This window comes from Esox lucius, chromosome 11, assembly GCF_011004845.1.
Source record: "Esox lucius isolate fEsoLuc1 chromosome 11, fEsoLuc1.pri, whole genome shotgun sequence".
Lineage (NCBI taxonomy): Eukaryota > Metazoa > Chordata > Actinopteri > Esociformes > Esocidae > Esox > Esox lucius.
This window is the reverse complement of record NC_047579.1, coordinates 50629946-50651453: the sequence shown is the minus strand read 5'-3', so window position 1 is coordinate 50651453 and position 21508 is coordinate 50629946. Positions and strand designations below refer to the sequence as shown.

At 45.5% G+C, this 21508-nt stretch overlaps 2 protein-coding genes across 3 annotated transcripts; one reads left to right on the top strand and one right to left on the bottom strand.

Annotated features, from left to right (window-relative positions):
- Positions 1 to 349: 349 nt before the first annotated feature.
- Positions 350 to 4908, bottom strand: txn2 (thioredoxin 2). Its single transcript, XM_010901030.5, has 4 exons — positions 4801 to 4908; positions 3863 to 4122; positions 1442 to 1565; positions 350 to 523 (listed from the first exon to the last, which is right to left on the bottom strand). The coding sequence occupies exons 2-4, from the start codon at positions 4120 to 4122 to the stop codon at positions 407 to 409; spliced, it is 501 nt and encodes a 166-aa protein (XP_010899332.1). The 5' UTR covers positions 4801 to 4908; the 3' UTR covers positions 350 to 406.
- Positions 4909 to 14248: 9340 nt separating this feature from the next.
- On the top strand, positions 14249 to 20836 carry si:ch211-106h11.3 (CCN family member 1). 2 transcript variants are annotated; one of them, XM_020051206.3, is made up of 5 exons: positions 14249 to 14326; positions 16274 to 16487; positions 17446 to 17874; positions 18219 to 18397; positions 20313 to 20836. In XM_020051206.3, the coding sequence occupies exons 1-5, from the start codon at positions 14255 to 14257 to the stop codon at positions 20616 to 20618; spliced, it is 1200 nt and encodes a 399-aa protein (XP_019906765.2). In that variant the 5' UTR covers positions 14249 to 14254; the 3' UTR covers positions 20619 to 20836. The 2 variants fall into 2 exon arrangements, with proteins under 2 accessions (XP_019906765.2, XP_010899334.2); XM_010901032.5 differs by lacking the exon at positions 14249 to 14326 and adding an exon at positions 14515 to 15181.
- Positions 20837 to 21508: the final 672 nt, after the last annotated feature.

Sequence of the window (21508 nt, the reverse complement as noted above, 5' to 3'; positions counted from 1 at the left end):
ACAATGTCATACTTCCTGTAAACCCCACCCCCCCGCCCCACAACACTGAACGACTTGTCCCCATAGCGTACGGTAAAGTACAGCGGTGTGGTTGCCCACTCTAGAGACAATCTACGGTAGCGCACTGGTACACGTCGGCCTGTGCTCCTCCCTGCGTTTCAATTGGTCAGGGCCGTTACGGTCTAACGGGCAGGAAGCAAACCCCCGTATGGGTGGTGGGAACACTGAAGACGGCGATAAAACACAAACGCACACACCCTTCACCAGACCGTGGACAGAGAGACAAGCAGAGCGATACAACAGTTTAGGGATGGGTGTGAGTGTGTCCATGTGTTTGTCAGACAGGGTCAGGTGCGGGGGGGGGGGGGGGGGGGGCTGGATCGCTAATCTCACACGTTTCATAGATTCACTGTCCAATGAGTTTGCTGACAAATGAGTCCAGCGCATCGTCATCCTTGAGTCCCACAAACTGGTCGATGACGTCGCCTCCTCTCATGGCGATTACCGTGGGAACTGCCGATACCTGTAGAAAGAGGCAGGGGTCAGTAACAGCATCAGACGAACGGCCTGTTCCACTACTAAAAACATGCTTCTATGATCAGAGTAACAACCAGTAAGGTTTGACAGGACAGTGCCAGGCAACAGGGGCAATGCTCCAGAACTACATGGCCTTGTGTAACTCAGCTGTTAGAGAAAGGGGGTTGCAAGGCCAGGGTGGTGGGTTCGACTCCCATGCAGTATCAGAACTAAAATGTATGCACTCATTAAAGCAATCTTCTAAATGACTAAAATGTAAAACGATATGGCTTTACATTTTAATTGTAATTTGCACAGGATAAACAAGGCTTTGACTATGAGCAAGCAACCGTAGCTAAAAAGAGAAGTAGGTGTTGATATTAACGCCATCAACTAGGCAAGTTTTAGTTCTTTCCTATGGACTCACCAACCGCCGGGTATGTAATGAATATTTTATTTTTATGTACTGTCTATCATCTTCATTGCTAGCAACATGCAATGTAATGACGCAAATTAAACCTACAAACCTTCCTATAGAATTTGCAACAAGCTGGTTTGGTAATTATCTTCAGAAGCTCAGAACTAACCACTAGCATTTGCCCAGACTAAATTCTTTAGTGAAAGGATTAAATGCATTTCTTAGAATACCTAACAGCTGTAGCTGTAGAAGCAGTTACTATTTCATTGGGTCAAAAAATATATATAATCTACTAATGAAGACAGCTATGAAAATATGGTGCCAACTTTGAAAGGTAACAATAGAAAACATAAAAGAAACTATAACCCAATGGTTGGTTTGTTTTAACTCTATGCCCCATTCCTCTGCTTTCCCTCAAGGCCTAACAGCTCTTAAGAGTCATTACACGATAATACATGGGTTTTTACACCTTATTGCTTATAGAAAATGTAAAAAGCTCACACCTACCCCATACTCAATGGCCAAGTCTGTGTGGTCATCTATGTCGACCTTTGCCATGGCAACTTTGCCTTTCTGTTTAGAAATGGCTTTCTCTAATCTTGGCCCCAAAATCTTGCAGGGACCACACCACCTTTACAGAAAAGAAAAAAACAAACAGAATCTGTTTAGGACTGAGTGAAAACTTTACAAGCAATAAAAAACTGAAATCTCATGTACATTGGTATTCAGACTCTTTATTCAGTACTTTGTAAAGCGCTTTGGGCAACGATCACAGCTTCAAATTCTCTTGGGTATTCCTCTACAAGCTTTGCGCCAGATTTGGGCAGGTTGTCCCATTCTTCTTTGTAGAGCCTCTCAAGCTCTGTCAGTTGGATGGAGAGCGTCAGTGAACTGCAATCCTTAGGTCTCTCCGCTGATATTCAAGTTGGTCCAAATCCAGCCTCTGGCTGGGCCACTCAAAGACTTGGCTCTGTGCATTGAGTTGTTTATGGGATGAAAGAGGAATCTTATGTATTTTGTTCCCTTCATCACTGCTTCAAGTCTGACCAGTCTCCTAGTCCTGCTGATGACAAGCACCCCAATAGCATGACACTCCCACCGCCACGTACCCCGCAAGGGCCCCACCGCCACGTACCGGCCCCGCGAGGGTCCCACCCCAAACGTACCGGCCCCGCGAGGGCCCCACCCCCCACGTACCGGCCCCGCGAGGGCCCCACCCCCCACGTACCGGCCCCGCGAGGGCCCCACCCCCCACGTACCGGCCCCGCGAGGGCCCCACCCCCCACGTACCGGCCCCGCGAGGGCCCCACCCCCCACGTACCGGCCCCGCGAGGGCCCCACCCCCCACGTACCGGCCCCGCGAGGGCCCCCCCCCCCACGTACCGGCCCCGCGAGGGCCCCACCCCCCACGTACCGGCCCCGCGAGGGCCCCACCCCCCACGTACCGGCCCCGCGAGGGCCCCACCCCCCACGTACCGGCCCCGCGAGGGCCCCACCGTGATGAGCTGGTAAGATCTTGAACATCAGCGGTTCCTATTTTCCACCCTCCAGACTTTTTCCATCACTTTGGTACAGGTTAATCTTGGTCTCATCTTTCCATAAGACTTTGTTCCAAAACTCTATATAGTCTTTTATGTATTTCTTTAGCAAATGACCCTGGCCTTTTAGTCCTTTACTGTACTTTTTTTGAATATGCTAGCCTTTGAAACATCTACCCCAGTGGTGTCAAAGCGGTTCCACGGAGGGCCGAGTGTCTGCAGGTTTTCACTCTCACCTTGTACTTGATTGACTAATTAGGTTACTAATTGGTTAGTTTCTACCCTCACCTGGTTGTTTTTAGGTCTGAACTGGGAAACAATTTATTGGATAAACCAAAAACCTGCAGACACTCGGCCCTCCATGGAATTGGTTTGACACCCCTGATCTACCCCTACATCCTGGAGAGATTTTCAGATAGTTCTTTGCCATGCGGTGCCATGTTGAACTTCCAGTGACCAGCATGAGGGAGTGTGAGAGCGATGACACCAAATTTAACAGACCTGCTCCCCATTCACACCTGAGACCTTCCAACAGTAACACGTCACATGACACCAGGGAGGGAAAATGGCTAATTGGGCCCAATATTGACATTTTCACTTAGGGTTGTAGTCACTTTTGTTGTCAGCAGTTTAGACATTAATGGCTGTGTGTTGAGTTATTTTGAGGGGACAGCAAATTTACACTGTTATACAAGCTGTACACTCACTACTTTACATTGTATTAAAGTGTCATTTCTTCAGTGTTGTCACATGAAAAGATATAATCAAATATTTGCTAAAATGTGAGGGGTGTACTCACTTGTGTGAGATACAGCCACCCTCCAACACAAAACTCCACAAGAACAGATGAGTTACCAACGCTTTCTTGAAACCAGTGGCTCATATGGCAAATGTGAACTAGAAATACATTTTGAACTGCGGGCAAAATCACCTATTTGCTAGCCCATAGTACACACTACACTCCATGAAATGGACTGTGAAATTTGTCTAGGTGATGTTGACTGGCAAGTGTGGATGTACGAGGAGGGAAGCGCTGAGCTACAAATATTAGTTGAGGTTTAGGTAACACCTCCAGTGTGGTTATGTTTAGGGGTAAAGTTAGACAAGAAAAACAGTTAAGGCTTGGTAATGCCCCAGTTTGGTTAAGGTTAGAAAACCAAAAAGTCAATTTGAACTTGCTACATGCGCGTACTACTGCCCCTAGCTTCCATACTAAACAAACCAAAATGTGGTATGGTTAGAGGGAATTTGCATACCCATTACACGCAGAAGGTTATTTGAGCTTGTGTCGCACATGGTTCAACATATTCTTGCATGATATACATACGCCATGCGAGTGACAGGGGTGTCGGTGGTCATGGTGTAAAACACAGGTGAATACAGTACTCACTGGGCGTGGAAGTCAATGAGCACAGGCATCTCACTTTTGATGACTCTCTCTTTGAAGTCCTCCTGGTCCTGGATGTTGAAGGAGACCTCTCTGCGAGAGATGTGGGACAGGGAGAGGGGCAATGTGCGTTTGGGCGTCAGGAATGAGAGAGGGGTTGAGGTTGAACATACAGAGGTAGAGAAGGAAGAGGAGGCTGGGAGACAGCGCAGGTCTTTCACAGAGAGAGTCAATACTCTACGGACCAGCAGCCGGTGAGCCATCTGAAAGGAGTTAGCAGAGGAAGAAAAAAAAACCAGACATTTTACATTTTAGTCATTTAGATAACGGTGTTATCTATAGTGATTTACATAAACTGAATACATTCCATTTTAAATCATCATGGGCGGAGAAGGCAATTACAAGTCCACAAGGGCCGAGCAACAATGGTTGTACTGTGTTACACCATAAGCAATAGACACGTAAACTAGGTAAAACAATATAGATGTATGGTTGAATATAACTTGCAACTGTTGAGAAAACTACAAAAGTCTGACTAGTTCGTGGCTATGCATAAACAAGAACCAGATTCAACCAGATTCCTTGCGGTAACTACCAGATGACTTCACAAACAACTACTGATACGGTGTGTTGGTATTACCAAGACGTCTAGTGCACACGAGACATCCGGAGATAGAAAAAAAGTTTGACTTATAGTTATTGTTGTAGAGTGACCATCCCATAGAATTTAATCTTGTTTCGCAATCAGTGTGCGAATTGAGAACTGGGCTCAAGCATTCCACCATATAACCTCCGTTTGACTTTGCCCGTTTTCTCACCTCCCTTCCGCCTGTATAATTATATTATAAAACACCCGAATGTAGAAACCGGAACCTAATTTACCGGAAATGTCACCCAGAATAGTACTGTTTATGAAGTGAAATAATATATCAAATACTTACCGTACTCGACAATATCGTTCTGGTCACCCAGACCACGGTTTATGAAGTACTTCCGACTACACAGTTCAAAGGGGGGAGAAAAGCCTGCACGGATCAGTTTTAGCGTCTCATGATGTTCGTGTGTGTACGAGTACCGCCCCCCAGTGTTGAAATTCAGAACGCAACCTCTGGAACAGTGTTTTATTTACTTTCTACTTTCTGGTTAACTACGAAGGTTTAAATAAACTACGGAGACCCGTGCCCCAGATGCATGGTATTTACAAAAAGGAAGACAATATTATTGGCAGGTTTACTTGTTCAACCAATCCAGCAAACAACGCTACCAAAGACAAAAAGGGTCCTTGAAGATATATATATATATAATTGATGCGCTGTTCGGTGCCACACCTTTCCTCAAAGATCCTTCAATCCGGCTATTGATCTTCAGTAGTTACACCAGTGTAGGAAAAAAATTAAGTTTAAATCACTCTCATCAATGTTTTCCCCCATGTATTGTATTTATTATAATATTTAACACTAAGTGTGTCCCTGAAATCAGTTTGTACCCTCTTAGCTTGTAGTGGTTATTTATAAGCCACATTCCACAATGAAGTTACATTCCTAATATCATAACTTTTCAGGTGGGAGAACAACTGCTCAAAGCTATATTTCTGTTTTTCGTTCCTCACTGATAAATGTCCACCCTGTTAGACTAAATTATGGAGTATTTATCACTCTAACTCAACCTTGCTCGCGCACACAGCTATCGCTAACTTAGCCTAAAAATGTCCACCCTGACAGGTAAAAGATAACATGTGAAGATTGAGGGGTTCCACTAAACATAGAAATATTGACCAAATTCAATGGTTATTCACCATAATTTAGGTGAAATAAAGAGCTGTTTCTGAAATTAACACATTTTACTCAATAACTGTAGTAAAAGGGAGATTTTTCTTGGAGACTTTGGCCAAAGTAATGAATCGTTATTCTTTAGCACTCAAAACATGTTCACAACTTTTCACCTGAACGCATATATTTTTAATACAAGGTTGTGGGTCAAAGGGGAAACAGGTAGCCTTTACGACAATTTATGCACTTTCACATGTGACAGTTTATAAGACTTCGCCATCAATAGAAACAATATAACAAGTCACTGCATTGAGCTTAGGTCTGTAAACTAAACTAAGCTGATAAATCAATATGGGTACCATCCTGGCTCCTGCTCTTCAGAGAGCCATTCATAAATAACTGATGTGCTGCCTAAAACAAGAGAGAGAGTAATGGCAGTGTATCACCTTTCATGTCAGAGGGCAACATGATGAAAGGTAGAGAGAAACAGGTGTGGACATAGAGACTGAGATTAGCTCACACAGACAGGAAGGCAGGAACGAATCAAGAGGATGAAATCTGTGGACAGACAAACAGGATTCAAATGCAGTGAATTTATGTTCAATCGAAAGCAACGCATTCGTGAAGTGGAGGACCCAGAAGAGAACGCCGCTGAACCCGTGAGTGGCTTTCACCATGTCTATGTAACAAGGTCATGTAACGTACACTCATAAGCATTGTACTCAGGTGTTTTCTGATTGTCCTTCCTTTTTTCTCTATGTCTATGTCGTTTCTCAACTAGTATGAAATCTTGACCTCTTGGATAAATGTCCTCACACTGTATGTTTACTTGTACCCACAGTCTACTTTTAGGATGCCTTGTTGAACCAAATGTTCATGACTTCGTTGACGAAGAGACTTCAGGATAAAACAAAAAAAAGTACTTTGTAGAGGTCTTCAACCGGAGAGGATTGTTTTATCAAGTGTACCAAGTTTACCTCCACCTCAGCCAGGGTAAAGAATGTGCCAGCCTGCCCGACACTGTCAGTCAGGGCAGGGAGACAGATCTGACGACGGCTGGAGGCAGCTTGAAGGGCACGAGGAGAGTGGAGCAGACACGTCGTTCAAGAAGACAGGTCTACGTATCCGACACTCCGTCCCCCTTCGCCCTCCACCCTTGTTCCGCAGCATCGGCCCACTGGGGCTGTTGGCCAGCCTGCCGCCCCACCGACGCCTCCGCTCTATATTCCGCAGGTCCAGAATGGTGCTGCCTGCCAGCACACATGTCAGCGAAGCGACCAGCAGCGTCCAGGATTTCACGCCGGGCACCGACCTGAAGGCACTCCCACATCCGCTGGCTTACAGTGACATGGTGTCCGAGAAGGATGTTGACATGAACGCTGTCCCAGAGACCCCGACACAGCCCGAGACACTCATGAAGGCACATGGGCACACTGAATTAATACCGTTCACAGAAACACTCTCATTTGTTATCGGTGCTCAGAAAAGGCAAATGGGCGGACAGCCTTTATCTAAGCTTTCCCCACCCCTGAGAGCCCCTAGCACAGACAGGGTAAGACGGAGCAGGGTTTCCCCTCTTAAAATGCATGAGGATTTTAGAACTGGTGAGGTAGGAGGGAAAGATAAGAAGAAGGTGAAGAGGAGAGGAATGAGAGTGGAATGTAAAGGAGGGAATCATGCCACGGACAAATATGTGGCCCCATCCTTCACCCCAGAGGAAGATAGTGGACTGTGCCAGTGGTTACAGAGTCTGGGGATTTCAGGTGGAGAGAAGGAGACCGTTTCCTCCAACAGAAGTAAACAGCAGCCCAGAGGGTTCAGAGAAAGGATGCCTGGACACAGAGAGGGGTATTCACATCCAGCAGCCAATCACAGGAGAGACAGACGCCCCCACTTCCTCCCACCGATCTGTCAGTCAGGATCCCTCCTCCATGTACCCCTGCAGCTTCCCGAAAACTCACCCCCACCCTCGCCGTGCCTCTCCACACATGCCCCCTTCCACACCCTGCCTGTGCCCCTTCTCCACCCTCCACAGTTCAGGAGGAAGTGATGTTGCCCAGGAAACAGGTCTCTAAACTCCAGAGGCCGTGGTTGTGTTTTGCTGTATGCTGCATTCTGTCACATTACTTCAGTGGACGTTATCCGACACTTGACTCGTGCAAGCTCATTACGTACGTGCGTGCACCTGAAAAACGTTTCTCAAGGTATAACGTGACCGCAGACCGTTGTAGAAAACCTTCACAAATGACGTCAACCTCTTTTCCAATTGTGTTCAATTCAGCATGTGTGTTTTCTAAAGACCCAGAGTGTTTGATGTTCCTAGGAGGAACATGAACGCCCCAGGGTGCTTTGCTCTGTCCTGTCTGTCTGTGAGCCATGTCCTGCTGTCCCCAGCAGAGTGCACCCTCCCTGTGTTGTCCATGGGGCAACAGTTGAGGCCTGAACAGTGCTGTGCTCTGTGTGCCGCCTGCGGTGGCAGCTGTGTCTCAGGGCCAGAACACCGGCGTCTCAGTCCTCATTGCCACGCACAGCCCCTCCGTTCATGTGTTTACCCTCAAACGCAGCCCCAAATGTTTGTCAGTGAGGCACTTTTTAAAAGTCTACCTGACTCCCTCCCCTTAGCCGCCAAACAAACACTGCACCGGAAATTGCAGGGATATCTGGGATTTTTGAAGGGTCCCGAAGGACAGGAGGCGTGGGCGAGAACAAGGGTGCTCTCTGTGACACCTTTGAGGTGAGGCAGGGAAAGGAAGGAGGGGCAGAGGGGAGGGTGTGGTCAGACCTGGATGGGAGGGGCAGAGTTACTAACGACTGATAAACAGGCAGAGGTGACCCAGTTGCTGAAGCCCTTTGGCCTTGTTACATTCCTGAAGACCACAGTACATGCCAAGGTCTGGCGTCTCATGTAGCAACAACATCTCCGGATGGCTAACTGATGCATCTTGTTTCCCCCTCGTCTTATTCCGTCTTCGTCCGTGCGCATTCGATTGACAGGACAGGGGGCCAGGACAACCATTGACAAGGCTGAGATTTTAGATTAACAACCAGACAAAAGTAGATTGAAATAAATACGTTTATGCTTTGTTATCTGAGTTTTGTCCTAGCCGCCTTAATCCTGGCGAGACATATTGTACATGGCACTGTTGTTAGGTTTCACTGTTTAGTACAGTAAATGGCACTGTATTTATTTTAATTAAAGTGCAGTAACTACATCCCAATTAACATTTTCTCAGTCTCTTTATTTGCTTTGCATCTGGTCTGTCATCTGTGCACTTCACAGACTGACAGGCTTTCTCTGTCAGTCCATACATGAGGTCACTAATTAAGACATTCTCTGTCTGCTCTTTATTTTCTCCATATATCTTAAATTATTGTCAATTAGCAGATTGTTGGATTCTGTTTGAAAAGAGCTTTGATGGATTTTAACAAATTCCTTCTTGGTCTACAGCACCATTTTCTGTCCTTTCCAAAAAAGTTGAAAAGGAATGTTTTTAATGAGGAACAGAAGAGTTAAAATCAAGAGACCACTGCAAATTGAACACTTCTGTTCCTCACTCAAAACCTTCCTTTTCAACTTTTTTGGAAAGGAAAGAAAAGGGTGCAGTGGTCTCTTAATTTTTTCCAGAGCTGCATGTTTTATGTGAGAAGGAAAAGTGTGCACACAATAGAAAAACATATTTACATATACAGTACACTCCACTGGTAATGTATACATGGTTGAATGTAACTGAATACTGTGCATGAACACATTCTGTAGAGTAGTTAAAGCTATATAACCTTACTATTGTTTTTAGATATCCGTTGACCTCTTTGGCGTTTGATAGGTTCCCACTTCGGACAGCACCGAGACGGCGCTAAACCTGATGACGTGTGCAGAACTAAGTGTGTGCACACCCGCATGTGAATGTGCACACTTGTATGAATGTGCAAGCGTGTGTGTGTGTGTGTGTGTGTGTGTGTGGATGAGGGACGTGATCAGGATATATGGACTCTGGACTTGCAATAAGCAAATACTGACTCAACAGGAACGAATATGGGTCATACCAGTCAACTTCCACTCCACGCATGTGGAAGGCTCGTTGATCAAACACCTGCTGGACCCGGTCTGGGGTTCTGCTGCAAAACCTTCCCATGAGTAGGACCCACAGGTTGGTATTTGAGACCGTGTTTGAAGGTGGTAATCCGTTCGCGGGTGGCTGGCAGGGAGAAATCTCTAGGGTTTGGGTGCTGGTGAATGCTTGGTCCCCCAAGGTGCACACACGTTTTTTGGGGGGAGTTATTTGGGAGTCTGGTGGACGAGAGATAGCTGGAGGGTGATTTGGTGTGGAGGAGAAATGTGGAGCAAGGAAAGAGTATGGTCCACAATGACACCCAGATGACCTCAGAAGACGGGCAGACAAAGCAATCATGAGTGGACAACATGAAGGCATCCAATTTCTTGAGGGAAACATTTTGGGAAACCAGCTTGACCTTATAAGTTTGAGTTCAGCCTCGTTCAGTCTATGACATCCTGGGGACAGTTGAGCAGAGATGATGCGTGGAGATGATTGGTCAGGATTTATATCTGGTTGAGATCTTGGCAGCAATCACTGACATTCTAATGCTGAACCCCTTAACGTTTGTCTGGCTGCATATAACAGAAAGCCACGGCCATGTGGCCTGTGTGTTGGAATGATCAAGTTCCATGAACTGGATCTGTATCTAATGAACTGGCTACTGAGTCTGTATGTGTGTATGCATGTACACTATATCTGTTAGTTTCACAGTCACACATTTAGGAGCTTCTAAATTGGACACCAACTGAAAGCCACAGAAACTGAGCCCTTTGTGGAAAGGGTTTGACAGTTCTAGGGTCAGGTTAAATTAAGGGTCCTGGTTAGGGTTTCTTGATTTTTATTAAAACGTTTCACTCTCATTTTACCAGGTAAGTATGACCACCACCCACCACACTACAAACCTCTCGCCCTTTCTCTCTCTCTCCCCTTTTCTCTCTTTCTTTTTTCCTCCCTATCCATAGATATTTGTATTTAAATGGCTGTAATGGCATGGGGAACATTTGCTTACACTGCCAAAGCAATTGGAAAATGATTAATATGTATTAAATGATCAAAGTGAAAAAAATATTACACACACAAAAATCTCTTTCTCTCTCTCTCTTTCCCAACCGGTTCTTGGCTCTGGCGTAACTAAATCTATTTTTCTATTTCCCAAAATGTTTGCTGAATGTGTTTGATCTTGGTCTCAACCCCCCCCCCCCACACCCTATTCCCGCTAAATCCACTCCCTCTTCACCTCCCATGCCTCAGACCATTAAAGATGCAGTCTGAGACTTTTGCAAACAACAAAATACATTTATAAACCTCCTATTGTGCGTAATTATATGTAATATGTTGTTTGTACGTGCATAATCCATTAATAGAATCACTACCTCAGTTAGCCATGCGATTCCAAGTTTTTAAAACGAGTGATTTTGATGACATGTGGCCCAAATAGGCACATGCATGACACTGAACCCAGTTCTTCCACAGAAATCACAGAATGCAGTTTTAAAGCATGTACAGTGGATATAGAAAGCCTACACACCCCTGCCAGGTTTTTGTGATGTAAAATAATGAGACAAAGATAAATCATGTCAGAACTTTATCCACTTTTAATGTGACCTATTATGTGAACAGTTCAATTGAAAAACAAACTGAAATCATCGAGGGGGAAAAAATAAAAACCTTACAATAACCTGGTTGCGTAAGTGTGCACACCCTCTTATAACTGGGGATGTGGCTGTGTTCAGAATGAACCAATCACATTCAGACTCATGTTAAGTAGAAGTCATTACATACCTGGCATCATTTAAAGTGACTCTGATTAATCACAACTAAAGTTCAGCTGTTCTAGTAGGATTTTCTTAGTTGCATCTCAGAGCAAAAGCCATGGTCCGCAGAGAGCTTCCAAAGCATCAGAGGGATCTCATTGTTGAAAGATATCAGTCAGGAGAAGGGTACAAAATGATTTCCAAATTAGTAGATATACCATGGAACACAGTGAAGACAGTTATCATCAAGTGGAGAAAATATGGCCCAATAGAGACATTACCAAGAACTGGATATCCCTCCAAAATGTATGAAAAGATGAGAAGAAAACTGGTCTGGGAGGCTTCCAAGAAGCCTACAGTAACAATAAAGGAACTGCAGGAATTTCTGGCAATTACTGGCTGTGTTCTACATGTGACAACAATCTCACATATTCTTCATATGAATGCTCTAAGGGGTAGGGTGGCAAGACGGAAGCCTTTTCTTGTATGAAAAGACGGAAGTCCAGCTGAAGTTTGCAAAAACAAAGATCAAGTCTCCCAAAAGCACGTGGGAAAATGTGTTATGGTCTGATGAAACCAAGGTTGAACTTTTTGGCCATAATTCCAAAAGATATGTTTGGCACAAAAACAACACTGCACATCACCCAAAGAACACCATACCCACAGTGAAGCATTGTGGTGGCAGCATCATGCTTTGGGGCTGTTTTTCTTCAGCTGGAACCGGGGCCTTAGTCAGGGTGGAGAAAATTATTAACTGTTCCAAATATCAGGCAATTTTGGCACAAAACCTTCAGGCGTCCGTTATAAAGCTGAAGATCACCTTTCAGCACGACAACGACCCAAAGCACACATCCAAATCCACAAAAGCATGGCTTCACCAGAAGAAGATTAACGTTTTGGAATGGCCCAGCCAGAGCCCAGACCTGAATCCAATTGAACATCTGGGGTGGGGTGATCTGAAGAGGGCTGTGTACAGGAGATGTCCTCGCAATCTGACAGATATGGAGCGCTTTTGCAAAGAAGAGTGGGCACGTCAAGATGTGCCATGCTAATACACTCCTACCTAAAAAGACTGAGTGCAGTAATAAAATCTAAAGGTGCTTCAACAAAGTATTAGTTTAAGGGTATGCAAACTTATGCAACCAGGTTATTGTGAGTTTTTTATTTTTCCCCCTCAAAGATTTCAGTTTGTTTTTCAATTGAATTCTTCATGTTATAGGTCACATTAAAGGTGGAAAAAGTTCTGACATTATTTATCTTTGTCTCATTCTTTTACATCACAAGAACCTGGCATTTTAACAGGGGTTTGTAGACTTTTTATATCCACTGTACATTGAGGGATTCCACTGAAGTAGCCAAATGTTCTAAAAAAAATAGTTATTACATGTTCGAATGTACTGTCAACACAGAACGGTCATTTAAGAGGTCAGTGTTTATTTGCAATGCAACATTTTCAAATGTGTGTGTGTGTGAGTGTGTGTTTTTCTGTATTGAAGAGTGTGTTTGTGAGTTGGGAGGAACCAGTCCAGAATACAGTCAAAAGGACACGTCATGTGATGTATCTCAACCCTAACTACTTTCACTTTGCTCTCACAGGTTTCTGACAAAACTCAGAGGGTGACTTCTAGAGAGTGGCTTGGGGATCAATAAATCCATTCATGTCAGGACACATTTGTGAATGATGTTCTTGAATAATGAAATTCATGTTCCACTTTTAAAAGTATAGAACAAGAACTTCTAAATAACACATCTTCCCCTTTTGTTTTACAAGATGCATTGTACCTTCGGAAAGTATTTGCCACAGGCGAACTCCAATCATCTCAAGGATGATCAAAGGACCCAAGATGCATCTGTGCTCAGTTTGGAGTGCCATGGCAAAGGGTCTAAATACTTACATACAGATATATGTTAAAGAAAAATTGCACAAATTCCTTGCTTTTTGGGATTCAAGGTTTGGTATCTATAGTTATCAAAATCCAGAACCATCTCTGTCTGTTAAAGGATTGCAGTGTGTCCATAGATTGGTTGGCTGAGGTCCGTGATGATCTTTTCTTTACTACAACACCGTGTGGGGTAAATGTCATGAAGTGAAGGCAGCATGCCCTCCTTCGTGTGTTGGATTTGACCTAGACACCTTTCAAACCTCCATTTGGTGGTGGGAGGTGTAGTTGTCTTACCAGGCACTGATGCTGCCTAAGCGTGAACTCCTGAAAGTGCATCTACAGAAGTTAGTCAGGGATAAGCAGAATGTTTGTAGCCAACTGAGGGCGTGGCCTCCTCGCACCACCTGGGAGGAGCCTGTCTGGAAGTCAAGGATCCAGTTGCTATTTTTTTGGTCCAACCTCAGATCTCCCAACTTCCTGACAACCTTTGAGAGTACTGTGGTGTTGACAGCCAGACTGCAGTCAATAAACACATTCTCACATAAGTGTTCTTCCTGTCCAGGTGGGATGGAGAGTTGTGCAGTGCAGTGGTGTCATCTGCGAATCTCTGGGGACATCATGAAAATTGCAATGAGTCCAAGGTGTCTGGTATGATGGAGCTGAAGCCTCTCATAGCACTTAATGTTTGCCAAAGTCAGTGCTACTCAGCAACAGTCACTTAGCTTGTCACAGTGGTATGTTTGGGAGCTGGAAATGTGTGGATATTTTGAAATCGGTGGGGATCCGTATGGGAAAAGGAGAGTGTGTGAAGTATCGCTGTGTAAGAGGACACATTATGTGGTCAAACTGTGTGCAGGATCATGTTGATGAAGAGCTTCCGCTCTGCGTGTCTTTGGGAGTGAGCCCCCTGTATTAACCAGCCCGTTCTGCCTCTATGCTCCAAAGAGGGTGGGAAGAGAGAGAGATGGACGAAGGCCAGAGAGCAACATGGGAACCTTTGAAGAAGGTGAGATGAATGTTGAAGACAGGTTGGATCTAGGGGGGGGAAGAAGGATGTATTTAAGGGAGGTTATCGCTATCATTTCCACCATGACTTTCAAAGACATTAGCAATATGTTGTCATATCATAGCTAATTCCACTCAAATGTCTATCCTTGTATCTATATCTATACTTTATCTGTCTCTGTCTCTTCAAGTATTTTTATAAAGAAGGGGCGGAAATTCTTGGCTGTTTTTTATGGCTGTTCCAGTATTAATGTAGCACACACTGGCCAGCTGAGTATATTTATCTTGCCTTTTACAAAGCAGCAGCCAGACTGAGGTATGCGTGTGAAAACGACTTTAAAGCATCAATAATATTATTTTCTTTCAAACATAAATAAATAAACACCAAAAGCCAGGTCCTCTTTGGAATGTAGTAATTCTGAATTTTTATGAATGACTGCATTCATCGTTGGCCACGCCTCAGCTATTCGTTTTGGAGATCCAAGCCCCGCCTTTGTTTTCTGCTTTGGAATACGCTTGTCTGATGCTAGGCTCTTAATTGGCTAGACGGACTGTGTTAGGCGGAGCTGCATTAAGAAGCACTGAAGCAATATATAATCGAGTTGCAAACATGAAACGATTTAAATGTGCAGGTGTTGATGGACTACAAAGAACGCTACATTACTTTGGAATAAATGCGTCTTCTTGGACAGTTACCTTTGTTTTCAGTATTCGTGGACTAAAACAATTATCTTCTCGTGACAGAAGTTAGGCTGTACCTAACAATTTATATTTTACTTTTGTCATTCAATTGTCATTTGACAATATGAGGATGTTAATGTTCTTTGTTGTGTTTCAAATCACGACTATTTGCTTGGTGAGTGTATGCTATGTTTTTGTTCTATCTTTACCAATTTGACCCAAGTCTTGTGTAAACATAGAAAATAAAATATCAGAAAGGGTCGGTGTCCTATCCAAGGTTTAAGAATCTAAGGGTGTGTTTTGCCTATGAATAGGCTAAGTGGCGGTTGGCAAGACTGCGGGAGCGATAAACTTACAGTAGTTCTCTGCACGTCAAAAGACATGTTTATGAACTGAATTGGAACTGGTCTCAAAAGCAAATGTTATGTATATGTAAGGAACAATTATGTAATGAAAGTGATGGTGACAGTGCCTTCTATTGAAACAAGGTGTAGTTATCCTACATGGTGGTTCTGTCCAACCTTAAAATGTATGCATACGTTGCTCAGGATGAGTGTCTGCTAAATGACTAGAATGTAAATGTCCTGTTTAGTTATATGACTCCTAAATTTGAGTACCATAACAGTGCATGACCTCATGAGGAAGTTTTTCAGAAGAACCAATATTGGATTGTGGCACACAGGGCTCCCAAACAGAGATGAGGTGACACACATTCAGAACTAGAAATAGACTAAGCCTGGTGTGTGGAAACAATTTAGCCACATCCCTTTGGGCCCTGCGTTAGATGGGGCCATGGCAAAAGAGGGCTTGTTTGGGTGATGGGATCCAACTCCGGACAGACGGTCAGAAAACCGTTTAAGCAGGGGTGCTCTGGTGTCAGGGCTCAGGGAAAGTAACGGTTAGGACATTTCTCTTTTCTCCCTGATGCCAAGAGGAAGGTGACATATGGTAAAAAATGTTTCAGAGGATCAGATTTTTCAGTGAATATTTAGGCAAAACACTCTTTGAAGATAATCTCCATTCTATGTGGTCTAGAGTCACTTGAAATCAACTGCACCTCTATCTGTTCAGGTTTAATGTTCAGACTAGGACGAATAAAAGGGACATATTAGGATCAGGGACTCCTGTTCTATTTACTCCACTTCTATGCACCTAATCCCATCCAATAGCCATTTTTCGAAATTAATAGCTTTTGGACACACCGGGCCATGCATTGTGCCATTACCTTCAGAACCTAACCTGTCTGTCTCCATGCTGGTCCCGGCAGGTGAGTGCTGGCTGCCCCGTGGTGTGCAAGTGCCAGGGTAGCCCCTTGTCCTGCCCCCCAGGGGTCAGTTCTGTGCCCGACGGCTGTGGCTGCTGTAAGATGTGTGCTGCCCAGCTCAACCAGGACTGCAGCGACTCGCGCCCCTGCGACCACCACAAAGGGCTGGAGTGTAACTACGGCAACGACGTGGGCCACACTCGTGGCATCTGCAGAGGTACTGTCGGGGTTCCTGAGGGATGGGTTTGGTCTGGGGTTGGTCCGAGGGGGAACGTGTGTGCATATCTGATTTGTGTTTTCTAGTGCCGTTTTAACGCTGGAGCACGTTAATGACCAACGTTACTGAGATCCAGAAAGGCTTTACAGAAGTAGCTCTGTGTGTTGCTTCACACATGCACCCCCCCCCCCACACACACACACACACACACAAACACACACACACACACACACTCCCACCCACACAGAGGTATTTTCATGTGGGGGGTGCTTTCTATAAAGGGGGTTCTTAGGGGGTGCTTAAGCGGAACAACATTGTAAACAAGTCAAAATTCTTCTCTGGACTAAATATAGAGGCTCCTTCATAAAACTTGGGATAGAGTGTCTCACTCTCTTTCTCGACCCCCTCTGTCATTTTATGTCATTCTAGACTTTTCGGAAAGGCCATGTTTTTGTGCCCATTCTCTTTGTATTCTTTAGTCTCCGTGGTTCTCCATGTCCTTCACTTTATTCTGCACTTTATGCTTCAACCTTAGGTGTTTCCAAATGTTTTGGTCCGCAAAATCATGTAAATACTACAAAACAGTCAAACACATTTGATTTCTTTACAGTATTTTAGTCATAAATTGGTATGGTTGACTGGAATGCTTTTAAAGACAATATAATAATTTTCTACGTTGAGAAGAACTACACTGATGTTATTTTATTCCCCCCAATCTGATTAACTGCCTGATCTTTTCCGCTTTGTTCTGTTCTATTGAGTACTGCGCCGTTTATGGACATTTTACAGTGATTTAGAACCCTGAAATGTTAACAAGAAAGATCCACATTTGTGAAAAGAAAAGACAGAGCCCCTATGTTCATGCCTGGCATCCACCAGAGACTACCGATTCTGTGAACTAAAAAAAGTATCTCCAGGACCAACAGTAGACGGCATGTCAATCTCTCCTCTCTAACAGCTAAGCTGGAGGGCCGCTCCTGTGAGTACAACAACCGGATCTACCAGAACGGGGAGAACTTCCGGGCCGGCTGCAAGCACCAGTGTACGTGCATCGACGGGGCGGTAGGCTGCGTGCCGCTGTGTGCCAGCTACGTGCCCCCGGCTTCGCCCTCCTGCCCTGCCCCGCGTCTGGTCAAGGTGCCCGGGCAGTGCTGCCTCGGCATCGACTGCCACAAGGGCTCAAGTGTTACAGCCCCGGTGCAGCGTGGCCCGCCTCCTCCAGCCTTCCCGCCTTTCCCGTTCATGCCCTACCCTGCCTACCCCTACAAGCCACACCCCAAGACACACCCCAAGCCACACCCCTACAAACCCCAGGACACCGTGGGAAATGAGCTAGTGGAAGTGAGGAAGAAGTGGGACAAGCCGCGCGGGCACAAGCACATGGCGGGTAAGAGAGGGCGCCGTGATGTCGCCTCAGAATGCCGTCTGTTTCTCTCGCCACAGTAAAGCGCCGTGTTTGTGTTTTTGCCTTTCGGCCCCCCCAGTGCACAAACAGTCCCACTGTGCTCACCTAGACCTTCCTCTACATCACCCTGCTTCTGTGTCGGAGAGCGGCAATATTTTCCACTGACTCCTTGTGCACCAGAGGCGCACGCACGCGCACACACACACACACACACACACACACACACACACACCTCTCAAACAGCACAGACCTCTGTCGCCCAGCTTTCCCCTCACGTCAGTGTTGCCTGCTCCGTGAATGAGGCCAGTGTGCTTCCTTCTCCCCAGCGCTGAGGCAGCTCGGGGGGCAGTGTGTGGTCCAGACCACCGGTTGGTCCCAGTGCTCACGGAGCTGTGGCATGGCTGTGTCCTCTCGCGTCACCAACGACAACGCCCAGTGTAAGCTGGTGAAGGAGACGCGTCTGTGCAACGTCCGGCCCTGCAGCTCCATGTCCATCCCTGTCAAGGTAAAGTGTGTGTGTGTGTGTGTGACTTTGATATTTTTTTTTATACATGTGATACTAAAACCTGACAACTAGTTCCCCCGGAAGTTTTTTGTTTGTTTGTTTAGCACAAGAAAAAAGGGCTATTTTGAGGTTTTAGGGTTATTAATTACCCCTAAAAAGCTTTAGGGTAAAAATTACAATGGTGGCCAGTGTAAAATCAATGGTTAATTTTATTTATGTTTTAGGAAAAAGTTAGGTTACTGAGGTTAAGGTTAGGATAAGAGATAGGTTGAATGGAAAATAAGAAATTGTTTTTCTGGTGTCCACATGGATAGAAAAGCAAATTATTGTGTCTTTGTATACATGTGGCAGCCCCACTTCGTAATGATGGTCTTCCCCCAGAGTGTTCCATGTAATGTCTTCAAAAGTATCTTATGACGCTCTCCTGGGTTATATCTTTAAACAATAAAATATACAGCTCCGGAAAAAATTAAGATACCACTACACCTTTTTCTTTCCTTTCCAGAATGAAGGTTTTGAGTGAGGAACAGAAGTGTTCAATTTGCAGTGGTCTCTTAATTTTAACCCTTCTGTTCCTCACTCAACACCTTCCTTTTTGACATTTTTGGAAAAGAAAGAAAAAGGTGTAGTGGTCTCTTAATTTTAAATTTTTTAGTTGTAGTCTATACCTATTCCTGGTCTATAACTTTGAACTGTAGGATATTGTCTATACCTATTCCTGGTCTACCTTTGAACTGTATTTTGATTTTGATTTCAGCTGTTACACAAACAAAAGCTGTAAGTGTGTGTAGACTTGATATCTACTGCATTTATTGTAGGTCTGTCTGCAACTCAGGCTAACCTAAAAAGGCTGTGTGGAACTCCTACAAGAGGTCACATCAATAATATCATGTTTTTTGGCACCCCTCCCTCTGACCAACGGACTCTGTGTGGGTCTGAGTCTTCTCTGTTCACACTACTGTTGCTGTGAAACAAGTTCAACTAATCTGTGCTGGGAAAAACACTAGAGGATCTACAGAGCCACAGTCCAGTTCAAAGCAGCAAGTAGTGTTATGACAGTGGAAAAGACTGTCCCTGTGGTCTGTCGAAAATAAAATATAGTCACATCCACCTTGCTATTTACCCGTGGTCTGTGAGCCATTAATAGGTCCTTTGTTAATGAAGCACAGAGCTCTCCGTTTCTTTCTTACATTTCATGTAACATCTTGATAATTTGCACAGCAGAGCAGTAATCCCGTTAAGGCTGGTTTCAGACACCTGTCATTGCTTTGAGTTTTTAGAGCTGTTGAGGTGATAATGTGTGACTAGGCCACCAAATAAGTCGGCGTTGGATGACCACTGTACCCAAACCATCACCACCCCCCACCATAACCCCACCATACCATCACTAACCCCACAATGGCATCACCACCCCCAGCCCACCATACCATCACTACCCCCCACCATACCATCACCATCCCACACCGTCATCACGCCCCACCACACCATCCCACACCATCATCACGCCCCACCATCACCATCCCACACCGTCATCACGCCCCACCATCACCATCCCACACCGTCATCACGCCCCAACATACCATCCCACACCGCCATCACGCCCCAACATACCATCCCACACCGTCATCACGCCCTACCACACCATCCCGCACCGTCATCACGCCCCACCATCAACATCCCACACAGTCATCACGCCCCACCATCAACATCCCACACAGTCATCACGCCCCACCATCAACATCCCACACCGTCATCACGCCCCACCATCACCATCCCACACCGCCATCACGCCCCACCATCACCATCCCACACCGTCATCACGCCCCACCATACCATCCCCATTCCTTCCTATGTGCAAACATCTTTAGTTGCTGGATTGTAACGATGACTAAATCTCGGGTTCTTTTCTCCACAGAAAGGGAGGAAGTGCTCCCGTACCCACAAGGCCCCAGAGCCGCTGCGTCTTTCTTACGCCGGCTGCCGCAGCACGCGGCTCCACAGGCCAAACTACTGTGGCGTGTGTACGGATGGCCGTTGCTGCTCGCCCCGCCGCACACGCACCGCCTCCGTGACCTTTGCCTGTCCAGACGGCGAGCGCTTCGACCGCTCGGTCATGTTCGTGCAGTCCTGCAAGTGCAGTGACGACTGCGGTCACCTGAACGAGGCTTCCCTCCCACCCCAGCGGTGGCTCTACGGAGACACACACAAGTTCAGCGACTAGCACCCCCTCAAATCCATTCCTCACCACTACATAGCCCCCTAGCCCAGCCCTGATAGAGTAGCGGTCCCAATCTCTGAGTAGACACTCTCCAGATGCATAGATCCCCAACACTCTCATGGATGTTTTGGGAGACCCACCCTCAGCAGGATACACAGGAAGTGGATTTTCACAGAACTTTCAAGGTGTCACGTCTTAACCCCCCCCCCCCCCCCCCCCCCCCCCCCCCCCCCACTGCCCTCCACATTTGTAGGATTGATTGAGCAGTACAAAAGAGGACCGTTTCCCCTTCGTCCTGACACAGGTATTTGCCGGGGGGGAATATAGCTCCAGGCATGTCTTAAATGCCTGCTTTGTCTGGTTATGAGACCAGGAAGAATTAATCCGCTCAATTTGCATTCTGGACAGAGATGAGTTGACTAGTGCCGAAATGATAGACTTCCGGTCCATTGTGGTTTATCAAACATCCACCCGTTATGTAAAAAAACATGGATTTTACCAGCTACCATTGTCAGCATGCATTGCTGAACTCTGCATTGCACTGTAGGCATGAGAAAGAGGTGGGTGACACCCAATGCAAAATCCAACCGTTAAACGCCCTGTACACAGTTGGATGTTGGGATGGTGTAGGTGTTACGTTTTATGGTGAATACAAAAAGTAGTAAGCCTGTCAATTGAAAGCTGGACTGGTGAGTGTGGAGGAGAATCACTCAACAAGAAAAAAAAAAAAAAAAAACTCTTCAGTATATTTTCTATACGTGACAAAGACACAAAATGGGGTAGAACAGAAGATGGAGCCAGCACCAAATGCTCTGGAGGGTATATTTGTTTGTTTAGTGGTATTTATTCCAAGGTATTTATTGTTGTAACAGAGACAATGACAGCGGTTTCCA